The sequence below is a fragment of the Hippocampus bargibanti genome, linkage group LG16 (genome assembly GCF_051943395.1).
Source record: "Hippocampus bargibanti isolate YZ-2025 linkage group LG16, ASM5194339v1, whole genome shotgun sequence".
In the NCBI taxonomy this organism is placed as follows: domain Eukaryota; kingdom Metazoa; phylum Chordata; class Actinopteri; order Syngnathiformes; family Syngnathidae; genus Hippocampus; species Hippocampus bargibanti.
This window is the reverse complement of record NC_142749.1, coordinates 7278763-7300539: the sequence shown is the minus strand read 5'-3', so window position 1 is coordinate 7300539 and position 21777 is coordinate 7278763. Positions and strand designations below refer to the sequence as shown.

The following is a 21777-nucleotide window of genomic DNA, read 5'->3' as shown; positions in this document are numbered from 1 at the left end:
ACACCTGCCATAATTAACGTCTAATGAAGTCAGCTGTTCCCGTCGGTTTTTCCCGACATGTTTGCAGTCGCACGTTACAACACAAGGTTTTATTCAAATTCATCAGTTTGGACGGAGGTACAAATTACTTTCCAAGGTTTTTGATATACAGTACCACCGAATATTGAAGACGGTCATCTCGTGGATATAACAGCACTGAAGTGATCAATTGATGGGAAGATAAACGCTCAGGGATGTCGTGAACAGATCAACAACGCCAACATTGAGGAAGATGCAACAATTTCTGGTAAGTATCAACTATTTAGTCACATATAAAATAAACTGGAATGTTTTGGCCGGAATCGTATTTGAAAATGTATGTGGTACACAAAGTTGTCCATCGGACGACGCTGTTGTTAAACCAAGGTTCGCGTTGGAAGCCCCCTCAACATAAACATCAATGTTTATGAATTTGATGTCAGGTGGCCCAGACCAGTAAAAACGATCATCATTAAAATAAATAACAGTAAGGTCGTATTTTTCACCTTTCTTTTAACGCATAAAAATACCTCCCCATGTCTCCCAAGAACACTGCACCCACGTCCACTGCCTCCCCTTTTCCCATTTTAAAAAGAAAATTAAAAAAAAGTTGTACAGATAAATTACTGGCTTCTGAGTTCAAAACTAGTTGTCCATGAAGTTTGTTGTATATACTATGTGATTAAATAATATGGCTTCCCAGTCTTCACGCCCCTCTGACAAACGTTTTATTTATTTTTTTCTAGTTCAAACTACATATCATGTAATTTAATCCTGTCAAATAAACTCGGAAAGGTAAGTACATGTGATGTAAACTGCTGCTTGTTACTGATGCTACTGTCTTTGGCTGTGAAAATGTTTGTTTTCTGCAAATGAATTCATTTGGGTATGTCCACCGCAGAAACTTTAACAAATGAAACCACAACCGTCACAATACTATTTCCCGAAATGATTTATTTCACGGCTTAATGCTCTTTGGTGATGATTTTCTTGTCAAACGCTGCCACTGTCATACAAAATGTTGAAAATATTCAGATAAGTATTCAAAAAATGACGCCAAAATAATAGTGAAGGCCGAGATGTTATTCTTTCTTTTTAAAATAATCCTAACAAGTTATCAGATGTTTTTTCAGTAAAGCTGTTGAAGGATAGGAATGACAAAGCACCTAGATTTTGACTGCTATACCATCTTTAGTTTTAACTTGCTGAATGTATGTACCCTCGTGATCCATTTCATGAGTGACATCTACATAAAATAATCAGATGTAACACCGGCGCTGTATCAAAAGACAATTGCGCAATATTGGCGCGGCAAAATACGCAGTTCAATTACCTTCATAATGATCCAATGACTGTGACTTATAGCTACAATTTATAGCCACAACAATCAACACTGACAAAAACAATGGGAAACGTGGACTAGTAACATTGATGAACAAATCAGGCATATGCAGAAAATGGTTTATAATCTTATCAATTCAGAAGTGTAGTGTATGGCTTATTAGTTTTGTGGGTGTACCTAAAGGTGTTTAGATGCACATTTGAATGTTTTTGGTGACTCCCGATTTGGATATACAGTACATCAGTTGACCTTCTGCACTAGACCACATACTGGTTAGCATGCTGCAAAAGGATGCACACATAATGTGAATCTTCTTTCGATCCGATTGCAGCTCACTCATGGCTTTAAAGAACCAATAGCCATTTTAAAAGTCTAATGTTGGACAAATGGCTCATTTATAATGCACTTTCAAATGAATGTATCCTCTGAGGTACTGTTGATTCCAAATGAGATTTACATTTTGATAAATGATATTTTCTTGTATATTTGTTTTTTTTAATAGAATTATTTTAATTCATACAGTACCTGGCAACGTTTACTGATGGCTCTTAGTCATAATCATGTAAATGATGTAGTTCTTTTTGTGCTGGACTGTGTACTGTTCACAGTTACCATATGCAAGTACTGTCGTTGGTCATACACATGTACTTTCCATTTGTATTTGTATTTTTTTTTAACAAGCCCCAATTGAGCTCATAGCAGAGCGCAAAAGAATTTCTTCTCCCTGAAAGGGTTCTCCGAAGTGGGCACGGGTGAGATCAGGGGGTCGTCGCAAGCGTGGGCGTCGCAGTACGCCATCAGGTCAGCGGCCGCCTTGGATACCTGCAGAGTCAGAGTAGTTCTAATGAGCCTGTTGTTTGACGACACTTACAAATTCATTCCCCGTGGCTGTTTATGTATAAACAATGCAAATATCTCGTGGACCAGGCTGCTGCTTGAAATCTTTACAGCGTAAAGAAATCAAAGTTTGGGCTCTCATCAAAGCAAAACAACAAAAACAATCTTCATATGATTCCAACATGAACAAAGGCCTTCAAGGTCAGCAATGTCAGTGTCAACTTAACACGCGTCACAATTTTAAGTGGTAAATTAGCAGAGGCAGACTTCGTCTAGCTTTCATTTAATTACTTCTTGGAAGGTGTAAAATAAGTACCAATGCAATATAGTCAACACTCGCTAGCCACATTTTATTCTATATGGCATTCAATACACAAGTTGCATAGTAATAATAATAATACATTTCATTTATAAGTGCTTTTCAAAACTCTCAAGGTCATCTTACAGTCACTTTGAACTCCACTACATGTTGATGGTGTTTCTAATTTGGTTACCTTTTTTATTTGGATGTGTGACATGCAAATTATCAGGACCCCGCTTTGATTCCGTGCACATCATATTTGTAAACGCAAGATGTGCTATGCATAAAATTACTTGTGCTTAATATCGTCTGGTTTGTGAGGATCTTCATGTTGCTTTACCTTTATCCTGCAGAAACTAGCCTCAATCTTCAGTTGCTCAACCAGCTTCCTTGCCTGGCCGACACTCATGGTGCTGTTCACTGGGGTGTCTCCTTTCATTCTGAAGACGAAGGTAGCAAAAAAACAAAAACAAAAAAAAAACATCAGGCTTTAGGAATACGTAAATCAACTGTTTTGTGTTCATTTGTCTTATTGAATTGATTTTAGCTGCAATACACAAGGAAGTACATTGATCTAGTCACAAGTGTAAATAAACTAAGAGCAACTTGCATCTGCTTAAATCTACCACACATCTCAACAAAGGGCTTACACAAACAAAACAATACGTTACACAGAGCTCCACTCTGTAGGTTAAAGATCTTTTATTTTTGCGGTCAATGTGCCATATTACAGCTGCTACGTTAGTCACGTTGTGCCTAAACTCAACCCCACTGTTTAAAATACAATATGTTGCATCAGTAAGGTGAACTGCGTCCACCTTGGCCTGCACAATTTAACCACAAGCAAGAATAACCACCAGGAGGAAATTAGCACCTCCGCGACACAATCCCTCCTCAATGACTCAAAAAACATACCGACGTGACTCCAAGTAGCAACGGGTGGATCCTTACTAAGGAATGCCAGACATGTAGTGATTCTTTCCCATCCATTGTGGATCTTTCCCCCATTGTCTTTTCACCCTTCTCCATCCAACTATATTTGTCTCCTTACCCGTATGCTATTCCTCTTCAGGTGCACCCCCCCTTCCCCTCCTCTTGTCTGCCGTTTTGTAGCTATGGCCTTCTGTTAGCTTGTGTGTGCGTGTGTGTGTGTGTGTGTGTGTGTGTGTGTGTGTGTGTGTGTGTGTGTGTGTGTGTGTGTGTGTGTGTGTGTGTGTGTGTGTGTGTGTGTGTGTGTGTGTGTGTGTGTGTGTGCGCGTGTGTGTGTGTGTGTGTGTGTGTGTGTGTGTAGCTGGACCCACCCCTTACAGACAACTGCCTGGATGCTCCCCTTCTCTCAGCAGTCCAGTGCACTGCAATCCAGTCACAGTAAAATCTGGAGGCTCATCCCCTCTGCAGTGAGTGGTATCTGCCAGATGGAGGAGGGGAAGGCACAGCATCGATGAGGGGCGTTGGTGGAACTCACCATATTTGTGGAAGGGGGATTTGGAAAACGGGACAATTTCCCCATCATAAAATTATATTTGCCATGCAGCCAAATTATCTGTGGGGTTCAAATGTTTGTTATTCGGTCTAAAAATGCAATTTACTTAATGATGTCAGGTCCAAAGGTTTGAATCATCACTGCCCCGCCTTCCCTCTCTGTAACGCCCTCCCTCTCCTCTGTTGCTATGGGGACTGCTGCAGTCTCCTCTAATACGTTTACGATATCAACATTTTTTGCCCGAAGGAAAAAATCTTGTTTTAATTCTTTTCGGCAAAAATATGCTTGATGATGCAATTTAAAGATTAAATATCATTTAATTCATGTTATAGGAGTAAAACAGGGGCTCCTTTACACGGTTAAATAATGCATACAGTTCAAGCACAATCAAAACAACAAAGGAACAGGTTAATACAACAAATATATTTGGTTGGGAGTTAAATGGCAACAGTTATGTTTATGTTGAGCATGTTTTGTTTGTCCGCGAAATGTCATTTTACGCTTGATTGGATGTCACTCACAGCTTTCCTTGTTGTCGTAAGCCATTGACATTGTACAATTTACAGCTTAGTATGAGTATCGTAAACCAATGAAGTCGCCATATTGGATGTGGTAATATGAAGTGAGAACCAATGTATGCAACACCGTTATAGTGATCCTATATGACAAACATTTATAAATGTCTAATTTCAGATTCCTTGTTTTGATGCTTTGTTGAACAAATGTTTAGCGATTAAACAAAACGGAATTGTATGAAAGAAGATAAGTATGGGTTTTGTTAGACCTATTATCTTATTATTGTTATTCTTTAATTCATTCATATACTCTTCGTATTGGCCGACAACCGCTTCGCAGTGTACACGCCGCCTACTACCTAAAGAATACATGGCTCGGCTCCAGCATGGCTGCGACCCTCATGAGGATAAACCCCTCAGATAATGGATGGGTGGATGACTAGTTATAGTTAATTAAGCAGAACTCGATTACCCTCATGACATATCGAGGCCGTCAGCCCAGAGACTCTTGAGATGAGTGATGTCCTGACTTTTCCATGCTTTTGCCTTTACATTCAGACAAAAGTAAGCAGCTTCACACACATGTTGATATTGTGAATCAATGCAGCAGATGGTGCTCATCTCTGCCTGGAGGATGTCGTCAAAAAAGATTCAACCGTATTGTGAAAGATTTTCATTTTGGCCATTAATTCACTGACTGGTAGAGTACTGACATACTGGATAGTTTTCGGGTGAATTACTGCCATGACGTAATTGAAGAGGCAAGAAGGTGGTGTGGTTTCACTCACTCAGACCACTTGGGTGTGAGCTCATCGGATGGGGCTTCTCAGGTTCAAAAAGTCGGGCAGCAGTGATTAAAGTCACAATTTAATGTGGTTGATATTCCAATACAACCATATTCAACCCAACCAATTGAGATGGATCCCCACCGCACAAGGATTTTTGGTCCTGTTAAGAACCAGTTAACTTGTGGTTTTATTCACTTCAATACAACGGGGGAATGCTCCTTGTCTTTGCATGAACTGTAGCAGTGTAATTTAGCAAAAGCCCTAATACTGTGAAGGCGTTCAATTTTAGTTAGGCCCAAAGTGGAGGATGAACCCACTTTACAAATGCTATGTGCTGATAATCATTCCGGGTTAAGTATAATAAGGAGAAAGAACCAAATCACAATCTACATTTTATTGTAACCGCGTGATTGTTCAGAAGTTAATTCCAACTCCATACTGAATAGGTTCTGTATTGACGTGTCTGCGGGGCCTCGATCACACAGTTGCCAGTACCAACTTTGTGTTATGTAATTCTAAAGCGAGCAGATGTGGGCGGCATGATGATGATCAAAATCAACAATTACAATTGCTGTCTGTATTGATGGCACAGTTCAATACTTGGCTGTTGACTCACAGGGCATGGTTATTAAGGGTGTCCAGACTTTTTCTCATCTTAACTTCATCACCTCCTTCAAGAAAAAAAAGATAATAATACAAACACACACATTTCCTTCTTATTTTATTACAAATGAGTTTCAATGCGTGAACATGAGCAATGTCCTCGACCAGCCATCCTCTTTTGCACTGCAATCTGGTAGGATCCTATTGGGGTTATTTTATTCATTTAGAATCAATGGAAGGAAAAAAGAGAGAAATATGCAGTGGCACCATAAACATCAGTGCTACTGTCATTAGAGTTACTTAGAAACACATTTAAATCTCATAACCTTGCTGGTCACAGATAATGCAGTAGAACAGCCACCGTGCACCAAGCGGGCTGGCATGTTGCTAAATGCGTTCACCCTCCACACCCCACAGGATGCATATTTGGCACTGTGCCAAATTGCAGTGAGCAAAGAGCCAATTGGACTCACTTGCTTCTCCTCTATTTAGGAACATGACAAATAATACAAAATTGATGCTAAAAATGATATTCCAAAGCAATAGGCAACCATTTAGAATCCCTGGAAGCATTGACAATTTTAAATGTGTGAAATATGCATGCAACATGAATGATGTCAATACAATTTCAATATTTGCATATTACTTTGTGATGATTATTTGGTAGTTTCAATATTAATCTCTAAAATGAGAATGTCGGCACATTCTTTACATCACCTTTGTCTGGTTTCAAATGTAGACACGAAAGCCTCTGAATATGATGTTGCAGACATTTTGGATAACTCAGATTTGTGGAAACTGTTTGAAGACCACTTGATGATCCAACACGACTGTGGATGAATTTGTGTTACTGTCGATGCTTTGTCTCAATGCTTTGATCAAGAAAGTGCAAACTGGATCTTTTGTCCATCAAGACCCAAATAAACAAAACTCATATTTTGGGACCGCTTTAGAGGTTTCTTAATCCGATGCAGGTTCAAATCTGGGACAGTTGTTATTTCTTTCCCCCTGCTCCGATGATTTTTTATTTTTTTTGGGGGGGCCGGGGGTCATTTGAGGACTGCAAGTCTGTTGGGAGTGCCTGCTTCCTCAGCGGGCAAGTTAATGAGCTGGCTCGTTTGCCTTTCTTTATAATTCAATGCTGAAAGAAACCAGCAATCCCTGATGTCTGCTACATCATCATACAGACGTATCGCGCTCAAGCCATATTACGAGCTTTAAGAAATATTTTTTAGTCTCTTCTTCCCTCCTAATACCTTTTCAAGGAACACGCTACAGATGGTCCAGCTGCATAAGTAGTCACGCTAAAAATGAACACACAGCTTTGAGGCAGCACAAGTGAGCCATGTGCATAAATTGATACATGTGCGCCCTTTTAAAACCCGCGCCGCTTTTTGTGATAAATGTGACATGCAATGAAGTCTTACTGATATAGCAGCATCATATCTGTCACAGTGCATGTGAAATCATTATTGTGAAAACATTGTCAAAATAGAACGACTGAGTGCTACAGGGTGAAAAGCGAGACAATCGGAAAGGGTTGTAATAGAATTTTCAAATCAGTAATGTGAGAAAACTAGTCAGCAAATTCCGAAAGGAGCCAGGCAATGTTTTTTTTTTCTTCCCGACATATCTGGCACAGAAAGCAACACACTGATTCAAGATTGGTAACATTCAAATACAAGTACAACAGGTAAAGAACACACTGGTTTACAATGTTTTCAAAACTATTATCAAAGACACGTCGACACCTTGCAAATCTTTCGGCTTACAGTAAATGCAAAACGGATTCGCTCATACGAGTCTGCGGCCCAAAGAGAATATTTCGATGTAAATTCATAAAGCATGAAATTAAACAACTTCCTTCTACTCAGTAGAATCTACTGCCATTTGCATATAAAGTCTATAAAAACCGCAGAATAACGACCACTGACCCCTTTCCAGTGCGGTCTATAAGCTCAGGGAAGACTTTTTTTTGTTTGGTTGGCTGACGTAATTGAAAAAAAAAAACAACAACAACAATTGGACACGAAATTTAAGAAAAATGGTTGACCAGAAGAGTGTAAAAACAATACATAGCATGATGATGAAACATAACTGTAGAAAATATACAGAACATATATAAAACTCCCATTATTAATAAACATTACAAAAATAAATAAGTATTTCCCGGTCAATGTTTTAACACTGACACCGGTGAAAGAAAGTGAAGGCAGTTTGTTTTCTATTAGGGAAATTTTCAATATCTGATTAAAAATAGTGCAGTATATACCTGCTGAAAAAAATGCTAATGGTTTTTATGATGTCCATCATAAATCAAGTATTTTTGCAAGGGGGAAAAAAGGCAAAAATTAAGCACAATGTACCAAATGTGAGCATGTTTGATCATCGCTAAAAAAATATTAACATCATGCAATTATTTTGACAACATGGATTAAATTCAAATGAAAATGGCCTGTGGTAAGACACTATAACAATAGTTCTCAGCAAAAATATCGTTCTTGGTTAAATTTTAGAATCCAGCACAGTGTATAGCATCAAAAATGTGCAAAATAATTAGCATGCCTTGTGAGCAGCTCCGAAAATATCAATTCTGCTCCATTACTAAATTCTTTCTATAAAAGAAGTTTACAGTATAAACACAGACTCACAACAGGAAGCAACTACGGTAGGCCTAAATATGGCAAACTCCTGCCACTAAATAGTTAACAGTAAATAATTTATAGCCGATGTTTCACTATCATATATCACTTTAGTGTTTTTTATTTTTTTCTGACGTACGACCCATAAGATGATGCTGAATGGACCTGATTAAATTCTCGTTCACAGTAGAGGTGTTCACAGTGAGTCATTCATTCTCTAATCAAAGCATCTGTCTGTTATCCAAACAGCTTTGACCTCAAGGGTCGAAAAAGCCTTCATAGAACAGTAATGCATCGTCACAAGGGCCACAGTGAGGATAAGGCAGGAAAAGAGTGTCACTGGAAAACAAATGATTTTGGCTCCTTCACTTAAAGATGCTGAATTAAATATAGAGCACATTTGTTCTGCGGGGTGTCAATAAGAGAGACTTGTAAGCTCCATTGTCAATACATTGTAAACATTTTAAATACTCTCTGATGCTATAAAATTCAATTTAGAGAGAGCATTGGAGTTGACATTGTCAGCAAGCAGAGATAAGTCAAGAGGGGGGTAAAAAAATCTTGTGTGACTGTACCAGACCTTAAGTGTAACTCACCAGACCATTACACAATCGCAGCTCATGTAATGTACCCAACATCCATTTAGGATTCAGCTGCACAACTGATTTTCCACCAATGTTTTATAATGTGGTACCACATTACAATTATACAAAGGTCCCTTAAAAAAGTATACTCAGCCTATGTATGCACACTTGGGGTAAAAAGAACATGTATACACCCATAGCAGTTATCAATTTGACTGCAAATGATACCAAAAACATTCTTAACTGACAGTGTCTTCTACTCTGTACAGAATTCTTGATAGAACATTTGTATTAGCTCATCTGATGTTGGGCACGCGTACACTACCTAATATCCAAATGACGTCACTCGTAGCTAGTCACTTCCCAAAAGAATAAAAGTCTTTCAACCTTTGTTTGATGAACTCTGCATTTGAGGATGATGTAACTTTGGTGGTGTTACCTGCCTTTTGGCACTCTTACTTAAATATCAATGCACACCATGAACACGTGTAGCCATTTCTAGGAGGTGTTTGCCAGTTTGACAACATAGCTCCCAGATTAATGCTACTCACATCTGTATTAGGTCCATGTAGCGTATTTGACATGACAACAATGTGTTAAAGTGCATTGTAAAAGTGTGTCTGTTGCTACATGTTGGAACGTATTGTAATAGTGTGGCAATGCAATTTTTGCATGCAAATATGGCTTCCGTTAAGCTGTATTTACACTCTGTCCCCCGGTGACCAGGTTTGTCCAAATTGTAGTACATCATGGTAATTTAGTCAATTTTTCCCTCTGTATTCAAGTGTTGTTAGGTTTTCTGACAGTTTGTCTATCCATGACAAGTCATCTGGGGAGAGTACTACTGAATCCTGGAAACTCAAGGATGCACTGACTCCACTACGATCCCTCCTGCGCTGTCCTGTTCTGATGGAACACAATGTAAACATAGCCTTAACAGTGTTCATATGGTTGTTCATGTAAATGACAGGAAGAAATAGGCATAAAGGGGAATAAAAGAGATATTTCCATACAATGTTCCATCTATATTGGCACATAATCTATTGACAGCATACTGGATGATGATCAAGTTAAATAGCTACTCAAGTGGTCATTTATCAGTTTGTCTCATGTTTCACAGTATAAAAGTGCATTAATTGCCAAACAACTCCCCATTTTCCTATTGTAATAACCTGCTTCGCAAAACCAAATTACCGTAGTGTGTACCAGTCTCTTTCACACCTGGGTCTCAACACCATCAAGTTTAGGCATCAGGATGCGAGGAGTCACCCCGGAGTTGAGGTCCCTCTCAAACTCCAAAAGCTGCCCCATGAAGTTTAAGTTGGGGGACACCACGGGACGGCGGCTGCGTACGTATTTGTAGGCATCTGTCATTGTCATGAGGGTGTGCTTCATTAGATAGGCGATGACAATGGTTGCGGAACGGGATACGCCTGCCTGGCAGTGCACCAATACGCCCTGTCCACTCTGATATGCTTCCTCTGTGGATGGAGGGGATTGAGGGGTGGGAAAAAGACAATTATACTTATAATCAAAAATATATAGTGATGAGGACAATCATGTACTCCAAATGCATACCGTGCTCCCCTGAAGGAGCTCAGACTGGACTTATTTAATGTAAAAAGGGACCTGGGGTACTTGTGTTCTGTACCCCGTGAAGCCAAAGCTCTCCTTGTAGATGAGATCTCAACATCAAATATTCTTTAATTACATTTTTTAAATTAATTTCTTAAATAATACTGAACTTGCAGTCCAGGCATTGGTGTCAAATCCAGGTCATGAAGTTGAGAACCCTTTTACAGTTTATATTTAGCTTCAGGTGGAGACCAAAAATTTGAATATAACAAGCCAGCTCATTAACTTGCACAGTGAGGACACGACACTCCCAGGAGGCCGATGCGGTCCCCACAAGTGGGCCTACTCAACCGGGACTTAAAAGAGCTCCCTGGGAGAAGTCATTAGACTGCCAGTTGTGTAGAAGTACCAGAAGGTGAAGGTTTTTACTTGACACATTTGAGTAAGAGTGTTCCAGATCCCAAGAGCCATCCATTAATTCCTTTTATTTGTTTATTTATTATTAGTTTTTGCATGTATTATATGCCAATTGGAGAAAGCAGCATAGGTGCATATCTAGAATCGGGCATGCTATTTTGACTTATTACCAAACAGAAGAGTCAAATGGAATTGGTTGAACCATCTCACCAATGAACTCAAAAACCTCCTCAAAGTATTGTCGAAGGTTTTGTTTGCTGTTGTCTGTAGCTGGCAGCCTTTTGTAGTGCAGTCCTGATTTGAGGTGGAAGAGAGGGAGGTGTGTGGTCACGTTGACCACATAGCCGATGTTGAGGTGCAACAGCAGATCCAGATCTTGAGCATCTCTCTCATTCCCAAGATACAAGAATGGCAGGATGGCACTGATCGCAGCGTTCTCCGCATCGGGAGTCATCGCGGATTCGTCAGACAGTGAGGCGGGTAGTGAAGAGGAGAGCGGCAGAGTAAGGTGCACTATGGGAGAACAAGATGACATATTGAGAGAATTCTCCTACTTACGTTTGAATACTTTAAAGCATATTTTCATCAGTGCTAACTAGCTGGAATTTGATCAACGGATCATTTTTATTATGCCCCGGAATACAGAATGAGAGTAAGAATCTTACTTCTACTCTTCTCCTCATTTTGATCTCTATTGAGTGAGTTCAGAGCCAAATGAAGAGACTGAGCCGATGGTAGAGAATGTCCCACATCTCTCTGCCCAGGTTTGGGTTTGATGAATGTGCTTGGAGCGGATGGAGGAGGTGAAAAGGAAACCGGCGACGGTGAAGGGGAGGGGAGTGAGGGCGAGAAAGGATATGGTGTTTCTCGATTGCGCTCAAGTGGGCCTGCCGTGCTTGCATCGTCTGCTTTATTAAGAAGCCTTCTGAGTGAGCTCCGTTGTTCGTCACATCCTGGTCCAGACCTGCAGCCCAAAAAATCCAGGGCGGCCATCTTGTCTTGTTGCAGTCGCCGCCGACCAGCTTGGTCCGTGAGTTGAGCGTGTGCGTACTCCTGCAGGTTTTCACAGTCGAGACGGACGAGCCCGGTTCTTTTGCTCTCATTTTGGATCTGCCTCGAAGTCGTCTTTCCGATTCCTATTCCGGCACAGTGATTCTGTTGGGCTGTAGAATAGGTCATCTTTCTCGCCAGTTCTTCGGGCCAGATAGTTTGTACGCTGTAGTCATCATCGTCGGTTTGAAACATGGAAGCCGAATGTGGTGCTCCGATGCTTCTTCCTGGGGGTTTGCCTCTACGAGGATTGAATGTTACCACGATGGGGTCACTGCTACAATAGCTGCAGGTGGAGCTTCCTGTGCGGGAGGCTTTGGGATTACAGCCCGTGACACAGCTTTGTATTGCCCGAAGAGGGGCAGAAGAGGATATTGGGGTACAAGGCAGACATCCCCCAACCATTTTCTTCCGAAGAATAGCGGGGCTCTCAAAGTTTCCAGCCTCACTGGAGCAGGAGGCACAGCGGATAGGTTTGAACAGGCTTGATCGGTGTTCAGACACAGTGCTGTTAGTTGAGGAAGTGTTTGAGGTGGAGGCGGTGGAGAGACACCCTCCCAAATTTCTCAGACCCATTTCTTTGCCTCCTTTTTTTACTGCCCCAACGTTATGAGCCCAAGAAAACGAGGTAGAAGAACTACCACCTCCTTGGCAACTGGAGGCATGTTCTTTAGACCCTCTACAGCGTATCAACCTCCAGCAACCGCATCCAAAGGGGTGGCCGCAGTCAATTGTGCAGGTGTGGTCAGGACTGGGAAACCCTCCTGTGTGGGAAGTGCATGGGGACAAGGGAAGACCATGAAGAATATGAGGATGGTGGTCCCTGTGGCGAGATGGCCGAGGCTGGCTAAATTGTTGGAAGGAGACAGGGATGCGCGCGGGTTGGGGGGGAGAAGAAGATGGATGATTGGTGTTTAGGATGGATGCATGGGGAACAGGGACGGAATTGTGGTGGTAGGGAAGACTGTGGCGCACGGTGCCCAGCTTGGAGCTCTTGTGATTCAGTGAAGTGAATTCGGGCTCAGGTCTTTTCAGAAGAAGGTTCGTGTTTTCCTTCTCTTTTACATCCCTGAGCTTGTACGGCTGTGCCTGCGCAGGGACAAATTGCAGAACTCCGGCGGCTGACGACAGCTGACTGTGTCGACTTCGCTGTAATTTGTGGTCGCCTCCACCTGCCCGCTCAGCGCCGCCAGTTCTCCCCCCAGTGTGATCTGAATGCGAAGGGGCACATTGTCTCTGTGTACAATTGGCGCTTCCGCTGTGGCCTAGGGGGTTGCTGATCCCTGTTCTCCCGCCCTTGTCCAGAGTCAATCTGATATCAATCGTATGTGTGTGGGATGGCAGTCGTGGGCTAAGAGTTACGGTTCCATTGCTGTGACAGTGGCTTGGGATGTTCCTGTAACCCGGCGGCGCAACGGAATGATCGCCTGGGATTCTCTGTCCACGGGAAGATCTGCGTTTGCATTCCAAAGTCAGAGATTTACAGGTGGGTGGGTAGAAATGAGGCTGGGAAAAGTGAGGCTGTGGAGTCCGGTTGATTTGCCCATTGGAAGAGGCGGCTATCTGAGACGAGTGACGTGGAATGGATTGCGGAGAAGCCTCGCACAAGGCAATGTTTTTAGGCCGCTGGATGACCACTATACGCTCGTCGAGAGGAAGAGGAGGCATCTGGGTTCATGGGAAGCTGTCCAGTCAAAAGGAGGAAAGACGAGGCCAAAGGATTAGTCACGACATTGTACTTGGATAAAAACAGAGAAGAAAATGTGGGTCAGACTTTAAATCCCATTCTTTTTTTTGGTCCAAAATTAGGATCATTTGCCTTGGGCCTTTTCTATTTGAACAGACCCGTTGCTGTGTCATTGTTGGCACGACTAGTCAAATATTTATGAAATGTAAAGTCAAATCCCACAAGCACCACTGACAACATAAGATTGGATATGTTTTCAGTCTGATTTTTTTTTTTTAAACACTCTGAAGCACCTCTGCTGTCTGAGGAAAATGAAAACATAGCATAGGATCAAACAGTAATAATGTCACATCTCATATTAAATATTTTTCCACTGCGAGACTAATAAAGGCAAATCCAATCCAATATGAACTTGTCACACAGAATTATTTCATCATTGGCATCACAAATGCCAGATGAAAATTACACCCACTGGTGCACATTTGACCCTAATGGATAACATTGCGGCAAGGAACCGCCACTCCCTTTGCCATATCCATTTAAATGTGCACATCTTGTTTTGTTTTTGCTCACTTGTATCAGTGTTCATCAATATATCCAAAAAGTTGGCATCCCCGAAACAGAGGGTGCCATAATAATGAAACATTAAATCAGAAAAGGTTGCAACGGTATGCTAATCCGGATTGGCAATTTGCTTCTTAAAAGCTTGTTTACAAACATTATGATGAACTTGCAACAACCTTCATCCCTGAAGACTCATCAAGCCTTAGCCAAACACATTTACTGATGTAAGGGATAATGTTGGAATCAGGGTGGGGGCGAGGAAGGCAATTCTGCTCCGACTGAGCCATTTTCCTGCGCGTTTTCGAAGAGTCCCTCTTCCACCATACACGATTGAAATGAAAAGGTCATCAACCGGTTCTGGAAGAGTCTGATAATGATTGTTTGAATCAAGTGTGTTGGAATTGGGAATCTTGTGAAACAAGCAGCACTGCGGCTCTCTTGGGCCGTAGCGGCCATGTGATAAATGTCTACTCTTGAACAAAACGGACTGTTTGCTCCTGTGGTCAAGATGTGCCACACACAAATAGATATGGTTTATTTTTGACAAAATGATTCCAACTGGTTGGCTGAATCGGAGATGGACATTTGTCTTAGTACAAAACAAAACTAAACAGATCACAACATACACAAAACAATTAGTTTTTCCCACCACGACACGGCACAAATAGATCACAGCTCATTAAAAGGCCACTTTGTGTTTATTTGAGCCATTTAATCACCGCAATATTTGTCATTAACATTTAATGACTTGTTGGAACGCAACACAATAGAAAACCAATCCCGATGAACACACGCTGATGAATGGGGATCATTTGTGATATGAAATGACTCTGGGGTTCATTAATCTGTCGATTAAATACGTTTATCTATTTTTCAGCTCATTGGAAAGCTGGTCCAGTTACCACGCACTTTGTTTTTGGTGCAAGGTGTTCAGCAAGCTTCTGTATACTGCTCGACTGGGCAGTTTTTGTTGTTGTGGTTTCTTTCTTTTCAATTTGAGAGGCTTATTGAGTGTAGTATTGGATTGGATTTGCTTTAGTAGTCTCACAGTGGAGAAATTTACATTTAAATTCATTTAAAACAATGTCTTGATTGATATTACTGGCCGCAAGTTTGACATTTTGTGATATTGTTCAGAAATAGCTTTTCTTCTTCTTCTTTTCCTTTTGGCTTTTCCCTTCAAATTGAAAACAGCATGACAAATGCTCTACATTAAGTTTTTTTTTTTTGTTGAGATGGTGACATACAGAGAGTGAAGTGACAGACTATTTAACACTGATGTTAAACGTTCTCTGTGGTCAAACGCGATGCAGGGCAAGCGTGAGGAGAGCAAAGTATCTGGATGCCATAAAGTTACCCTATTTTTTAGACTATAATGGTATTTTGCCAATACTTATATAGTGAAGAAAAAAATCGTATTTTTTCCCCAGTGGTCACATTAGAATAGTTTATATCATGTTTCAAAGTGGAATTGTAAACAAACTGTACACCTACAGCACATTGAAGAGCGGTTCATCATAATGCTACCCTAAATTTTTGGTGAAAGAAAAGTCGGCTTTCACCTTCATAAAAATAAGAAAATCTTTATTTGTCTAAATATGTATGTTTGTATGTAGTATGTTTATTTGTCTGTATATTCATATACATTCCCAATTTACACCAAGTAAGAAGAATAAAATGTATAGGAACTACTGTAAAGGCACCCATTCTTGCGACGCCATTTTACCCACAATGACACAAATAATTCCAATAATAATTGTTATCGTCTTTTTTGTTTTTTGTGGTCGACTTGACCAATACAGTACCATCAATTACTATATTTCAATAGCGCGTGTGTGCATCGGGTTAATTTTCAATTGTTCCCAACAGACAGATTGAATCACACCGTAAACAAACACAGCAGGGGAAAATAAACAAAGCTCGAATAGTCTGGGGATGGCCTTCATCCCCCACACCAAACAGATACCGACCCAATGACAAGGCAACCTGATCTTTGGTATCCTCATGATCACGTCCATGCACACAATCTGCTGATGGTGTCCTCATCTTTTGTGTGTGTGTGTTTTTTCCTTTTTCAGTTTAGCCTGTGGTAGAAAGGGGGGGGGGGGGGGGTTGCATTGACCCAGATTTGTCATGGTGGAAGCCGCTATGTCTCTGATCGCCACTCTCGACACTGCCACTGAAGGCCAGCTAGTGGCCTTTTCACTCCCTCGTTGCTGTATATTCAGACGGCAGTCATAGTCCCGAAGACAATGAATGGACCAAAAAAAGAGTAAAACAAATAAATAAAAAAGACAATCCGAGCATGCTCTTTATGTCATCACTCATGTGACACGCTGACGCGATCAAGGTGAAAGGGACAAATTTTAACATTTGAGTGGATCACCAGATTGGCAAGCAGTGTTTCTCTGTTCCAGCTTCAAAAATCAACTCATCATTCTTTCAAACGTGCATGTTTCATCCAAATAATGTTTTCTCTAACTATATGTTAAATGTTTAAACTTGAATAGAATTCATTTAAAGGTCATACATGAGCCTACATGATCGATCGAAAGTAACAATTTAAAGTTTGATGCATTGACAGTTACAAAATAAAATGCTTTTGTTGCCCATTTACTCGTGAATGTGCAAGCCAATACCCCTTTGGTAAAATGTTTGTTGCAAGTACGTTTACACAAAAATGTGTCTTCCACTCCACAGTGGCATTTATAAGTGTAACAAAATGTTATCTACAGTAAAAAACGATGAGACAGCTCTGGAATGAATCTCATTAGATGTTCTCCCTGTTCCTAATGTTGTTGTTGAACAAGTATTGCAAAACACAAAAGTAGAAAAACTTTTTCAGTCATCTCTCACAGCAGTGGGTGATAATGGTCCCTTGCCACCCCTTAAGTAATCATCTCGCTCCCGTTTATTGGTGCCTGAGTTCCTCGCAAGAGTCTTAAGGGTATTTATTGTATTTATTTATTGAATATATTTTATTGCTTTGCCAACAACAGCAGCAAGAGCAGAACTACAGTGATTATCTGTGTGCACTTGGAGTCATCGATCACAGCAGCGGTTTCTTGTCATGTCAAATGCGCCTTCAGATACGGTGCAGCATTCGGGGAAGGAGAAACAGTTGAGGGAATTTCTTTTTGGGAACCAATGCTTACTGGGCTGTAAAAGATGAAATACAGTCTTTGTGTTTCTTGTGCCTGCGGCTAAAAGACATTACATGTACCTGAATGTGTCCGGCATGAAACAAACAGCAGATGCACTGTGCACTTGCAAATGGCAAAAGTGAGGATGTTCAATCAATCATGGAATAAATTACACAGTGTAGGTTCTTTTTTAAATGATATGACATTATTTATTTATTCCACGGCGGAGGCTCCCTGAGTTGTTTGGAATGACATTAATCAATGTTGCATGTATTTATTGTGTGAGCGTGCATGTGCCTCCCACCAAACTGGACAGACGAATATGTCCTGACAATGACCGAAGGACAAAGAAAAACAAATTTTACTGCATCACTGTGTATGAAATTATTGTACCATTTGTAATTGTTGTCAACTTGCACAGTAATCAGCCTTTTAACTCATTCACTGCCAGACATGTGCAAATAAGTGTCCACTCCAGTGCCAGGGTTTTTGTCATTTTCAGTCAAATTTCAGGAGCCACAGAATATTGCCTTTTAGGACTACATAAACATTCAATGCAGCGTAAGAAACCTTCACCTTTCTTCTTTCATCAGAAAAAGAATTGATTCCTAAATTATATGGGTCTGGAGTTATATGAGCTTGAAATGAGGGTGGCTGTCTTAAATACAATGCCATACATACATATTAGTTTATACAGCTTTTGAACAACAGTAGAAGCTGTAACAAAGTGCTGACATGGAAAAAAGGTAAATGCTGTCCCCTTGTGGAAGGGAAAAACATTACCAGATTTCTGGCCAGCGCTTTATCAGCCCCCCAGCATGAAAACCAAAACCCGAGCAAATTCGGGAATGGCGCTCTACGTCATATTTTCAATTCCCAAGTACATTCGTGAATGGCAGTGAATGAGTTAGTGACCACTTTGATCCTTTGATGCTGTTTTTGTTGCAAAAATCTTGCAAAGTAAATAAAACACATGGTCGATTTTTTTTTCATCCCTTCAGTTAATAAAGAAAACATGAGACTTCCATGCAGTGTGACAAAGCGTCGCCTTTACACCGGTGTCACAGCATCGTGTCTGGTCTTGACCCAAACATTTGAAGTGTCGCTTGCAACAGCAGCTGGATTGTGTGTGGAAGGGAGAAATCGGCTCAAAGAAAATCGGTAAAAACGTAATATAAATGGTAATAAAAGCAGCCGTGATGATAGAAAATTGCAAATGTTGATATGTTGACAATGTCAAAGGGCTTATCAGAAACGGACCAACTAGGCTGAGCAGCTAAATGGGGAACCGGTCTTGTCTGCAGCCTGAGAAGGTGTGGCCAATGCATTCTGAGTCACTTTTAATTATGCCCACAATGAATCATACCGCCAATTTACAGTCCCAAGCGCATAACAATGCACGGAAGCTCGGTACAAGACGTTTACTTATTCTTATCGTTCGACTTCAGACCGTATTATTACAGCAACATGAACCTTGAACCAACCTTGGATCAGTTCTTCACAAAACGCCAGGCAAAAACCACTTCTAAGAGAGACTCAAGGGCAAAAAACGATGATGATGCATAATTTTTATTCTTTATTTATAACATTGTGCGCAACTGCAATTTATTGTGCAATAATCTACTGGAATTATAACATGTATGTGTTACATATTTTGATCAATTTGTACGTTTTATAATACATTTACGGCTGAATTTGGGGGTGCTCGGAACGGATTTGGGCATTTAAATGGAAAACGTGTCTCTATTAATGAAACGGCTCTGGAAGAAATTTCAAAAATAGAACATTTTGTAAGTAGAGGTCCCACTTTATTTTGCATTACGAGCAGTAGAAGTAGGACAGTTTGGCTTTTGAAAAATTGGTCTACAATCAAACTGTGGCCTCAGGGTTCTTAAACATCAATTGGATGTCAAATACTTTTAAGTCAGAACTAGATAATTCTTTGCTACCCTTTTTTGAAATGCCATCCAAAAAGGGAAAATAAAGGATTCAGTCTTGACCGTAGACATAGATGATTGTAAGTGTAAGATCATATAAATTGGTGGGCATAAAACACATTTATCGATAATTTATAGACGAACCCCTGCTAGTCAGTCCATCTCATCTAAACCAAAAAGATTTATTCCCACGAAAAGTTCCCATTTGTCTAATCCGCGGCCATGTTCATCAGAAGAAGAAAAAAGTGTGGCCTGATATCGAAGACTAAGAATAGCAATAGAGGAGAAGCTCCTTAGAAAAGAAACGTCGGAATTTGAGTCCTCTGTCAGATAAAGAAAAAAGAAGCCCACAGTCTGCTTCAAAGACTAATCTCTTCTGGTAACGAGTTTCTGAAGCTTCACTGTCATGGCGAGTTATTGGGGGTTATTGTAACAATTTGACAGTTTAAATCACATTGCCAAATGCCCAAAATATTGATGCTTTGAACCAAGTGCTTCCAGTAGTCAAATCTATTGCATGGCCCGATTTTGATACAGACGGCAAATCCCAGAAAATTGGGACATTGTATGCAACATAGAAATAGAATTGGAGAAACATTTAAAATCCTTGCAAAGCAACTTTTTTTCCGTTGCTTTGTGTGGTTATTGCAACTCTGACTTTCGAAACATGCCCCTTAGAATGACACGGCTCAATCTCCACTCAGCAGCTGCAAACTGTATAACTGTCAAATATTGGATGAAAAAAATGACAAATTGAGAATATGGTTTATTCTGGTTGCAGTTTGAGTAGGAATTCCACTGAACAGTCTATTTTTAAAACCCCAAATAATTTAATGCACAAAGTACAGTACTGTCTTCAGATGGACATTATTAAGAAAGGTTGGACAGCCCCGAAGCTAGCAAAAATAGCAAAGAATATCGCAATTTTATGAGTTTATCATGAATCCACACGTTCATAGTAAAAATGTGAACAGTTTAAGGGCATTATTTCTAAAGTTTCTTCAAGTCCCAAGTTATTTCCTGGCTAGCAGCATCCTATAATGGACGTGTAGTAAATCACACCACACTCACAGCTGTGGACTGATTCAGACGTAGCATAACTGAAGGCCAAGGGTTAACATGTACGGCCCACCACTGATATCACCAATACAATTTGATCCTTGACCCTTTTTGTTTTTCTCCCAGTAAGCTCCTTGTTGTGTCTCATCTGCATGACCAAAAACATGAATAATTTTAAACAATTCTCTATTTTATGAAAATACAGTAAGTGATAAGTGAACACATTTAGCGCCTTTTCTCACATCCGCAAGGGGTCCCACTAACCAATTTTGCAGAATTAATTGCACTCCCGTCGTGTTCAAGCCTTATTTTCTACCTTTGACAGTATAAAGCTGCTCTGCGACTAAAAATACATCACTTAATATCAACAAACACGGTGCCATAGATGAATGAAGAAACGCGCTAACGCGATTCCTGGCGTTCTCCAGTCAGCGCAATTCACGCATTTCAAATGTAGCACGCGTGCAAACGTTAAATAGAAATTGCGTGTTCAACACACAAAGCCTGATGTAGACGTGCGGTGAATAGGACCCCCCACACATGTCACCAAGTGGACCGAGACATTTGCGCACGCAACCCGTCAGGCCCACCGAACCGGACGGTGACGGTTTGTCAAAAAAGGGAACGACTTACATCATGAGAAGTAGTCTTGGAGAGCAGTCGTCATTGAGACGCAGCGTCACCACTCGCCTTCATGCCTGCGCTGGTACCGTTGGATCTGGTCTGATCCAGATGTGTGTGGCGCCGAGGCAGCCCGCGCGCTCGCGTGGACATCGGGGCTTCAGAATGAGGAAGATACTTACATTTAAAGAACAAAAAAATCGATTTAGTTTGCATGAGCAGAAAAAAAACTAGCTAGCGTTTGGCCGAGTGAGTGTGTGTAAAGTGAGCAAGGGCGCGTGCGCGTTGGCACGTGTTCTCGTTGTGCGTGTTCTTGTGTGTGCGTGTGTGCGTGTGTGCGTGTGTGCGTGTGTCGGGCGTGCAGGGAAGTGGGCTCTTTTGTCTCTGCTGTGCATGACATCATCTCAGGCCAATGGGGGAGCGCACGAGACCAAGAAAGGCCACGGGCGTGCACGTTTGAGACACCCAGTCATGTTCACATTAGTCATGATCGTCATCCGATTTTTCGCCCCTCTCTTTTGCTATTTCGGGTCAATAACAAGACCACTGCGCTGTGAATTCAAATCATTTGAGTTGTTTATTTTTGGCAGCAAGGTGGTGCTAAAAACCAT

At 40.9% G+C, this 21777-nt stretch overlaps 2 protein-coding genes across 5 annotated transcripts; both read right to left on the bottom strand.

Moving 5' to 3' along the window:
• Positions 1 to 210: 210 nt before the first annotated feature.
• Positions 211 to 4007, bottom strand: gng3 (guanine nucleotide binding protein (G protein), gamma 3). Of its 3 annotated transcripts, none has more exons than XM_089016870.1 (3): positions 3550 to 3715; positions 2839 to 2938; positions 211 to 2182 (listed from the first exon to the last, which is right to left on the bottom strand). In XM_089016870.1, exons 2-3 carry the CDS (start codon positions 2935 to 2937, stop codon positions 2054 to 2056), a joined length of 228 nt encoding a protein of 75 aa, XP_088872996.1. In that variant the 5' UTR covers position 2938; positions 3550 to 3715; the 3' UTR covers positions 211 to 2053. The 3 variants fall into 3 exon arrangements, with proteins under 3 accessions (XP_088872996.1, XP_088872997.1, XP_088872995.1); XM_089016871.1 differs by having other exon boundaries at positions 3414 to 3552; XM_089016869.1 differs by lacking the exon at positions 3550 to 3715 and adding an exon at positions 3800 to 4007 and having other exon boundaries at positions 213 to 2182.
• Positions 4008 to 5823: 1816 nt separating this feature from the next.
• On the bottom strand, positions 5824 to 21494 carry LOC148886261 (uncharacterized). 2 transcript variants are annotated; one of them, XM_089016867.1, is made up of 5 exons: positions 21179 to 21494; positions 16377 to 16490; positions 11771 to 13839; positions 11316 to 11618; positions 5824 to 10594 (listed from the first exon to the last, which is right to left on the bottom strand). In XM_089016867.1, the coding sequence occupies exons 3-5, from the start codon at positions 13821 to 13823 to the stop codon at positions 10329 to 10331; spliced, it is 2622 nt and encodes an 873-aa protein (XP_088872993.1). In that variant the 5' UTR covers positions 13824 to 13839; positions 16377 to 16490; positions 21179 to 21494; the 3' UTR covers positions 5824 to 10328. The 2 variants fall into 2 exon arrangements, with proteins under 2 accessions (XP_088872993.1, XP_088872991.1); XM_089016865.1 differs by lacking the exon at positions 16377 to 16490.
• Between the last annotated feature and the right edge of the window lie 283 nt (positions 21495 to 21777).

Coding starts and splice junctions, on each gene's coding strand:
- gng3 (XM_089016869.1), bottom strand. CDS start 2,937: ATGAAAGGAGACACCCCAGTGAACAGCACCATGAGTGTCGGCCAGGCA. Junction 2,183..2,838: donor CTAGTTTCTGCAGGATAAAG/GTAAAGCAACAT, acceptor CTGACTCTGCAG/GTATCCAAGGCGGCCGCTGA.
- LOC148886261 (XM_089016867.1), bottom strand. CDS start 13,823: ATGCCTCCTCTTCCTCTCGACGAGCGTATAGTGGTCATCCAGCGGCCT. Junction 11,619..11,770: donor AAATGAGGAGAAGAGTAGAA/GTAAGATTCTTA, acceptor GTTCTCCCATAG/TGCACCTTACTCTGCCGCTC. Junction 10,595..11,315: donor GGAGGTTTTTGAGTTCATTG/GTGAGATGGTTC, acceptor CTCCATCCACAG/AGGAAGCATATCAGAGTGGA.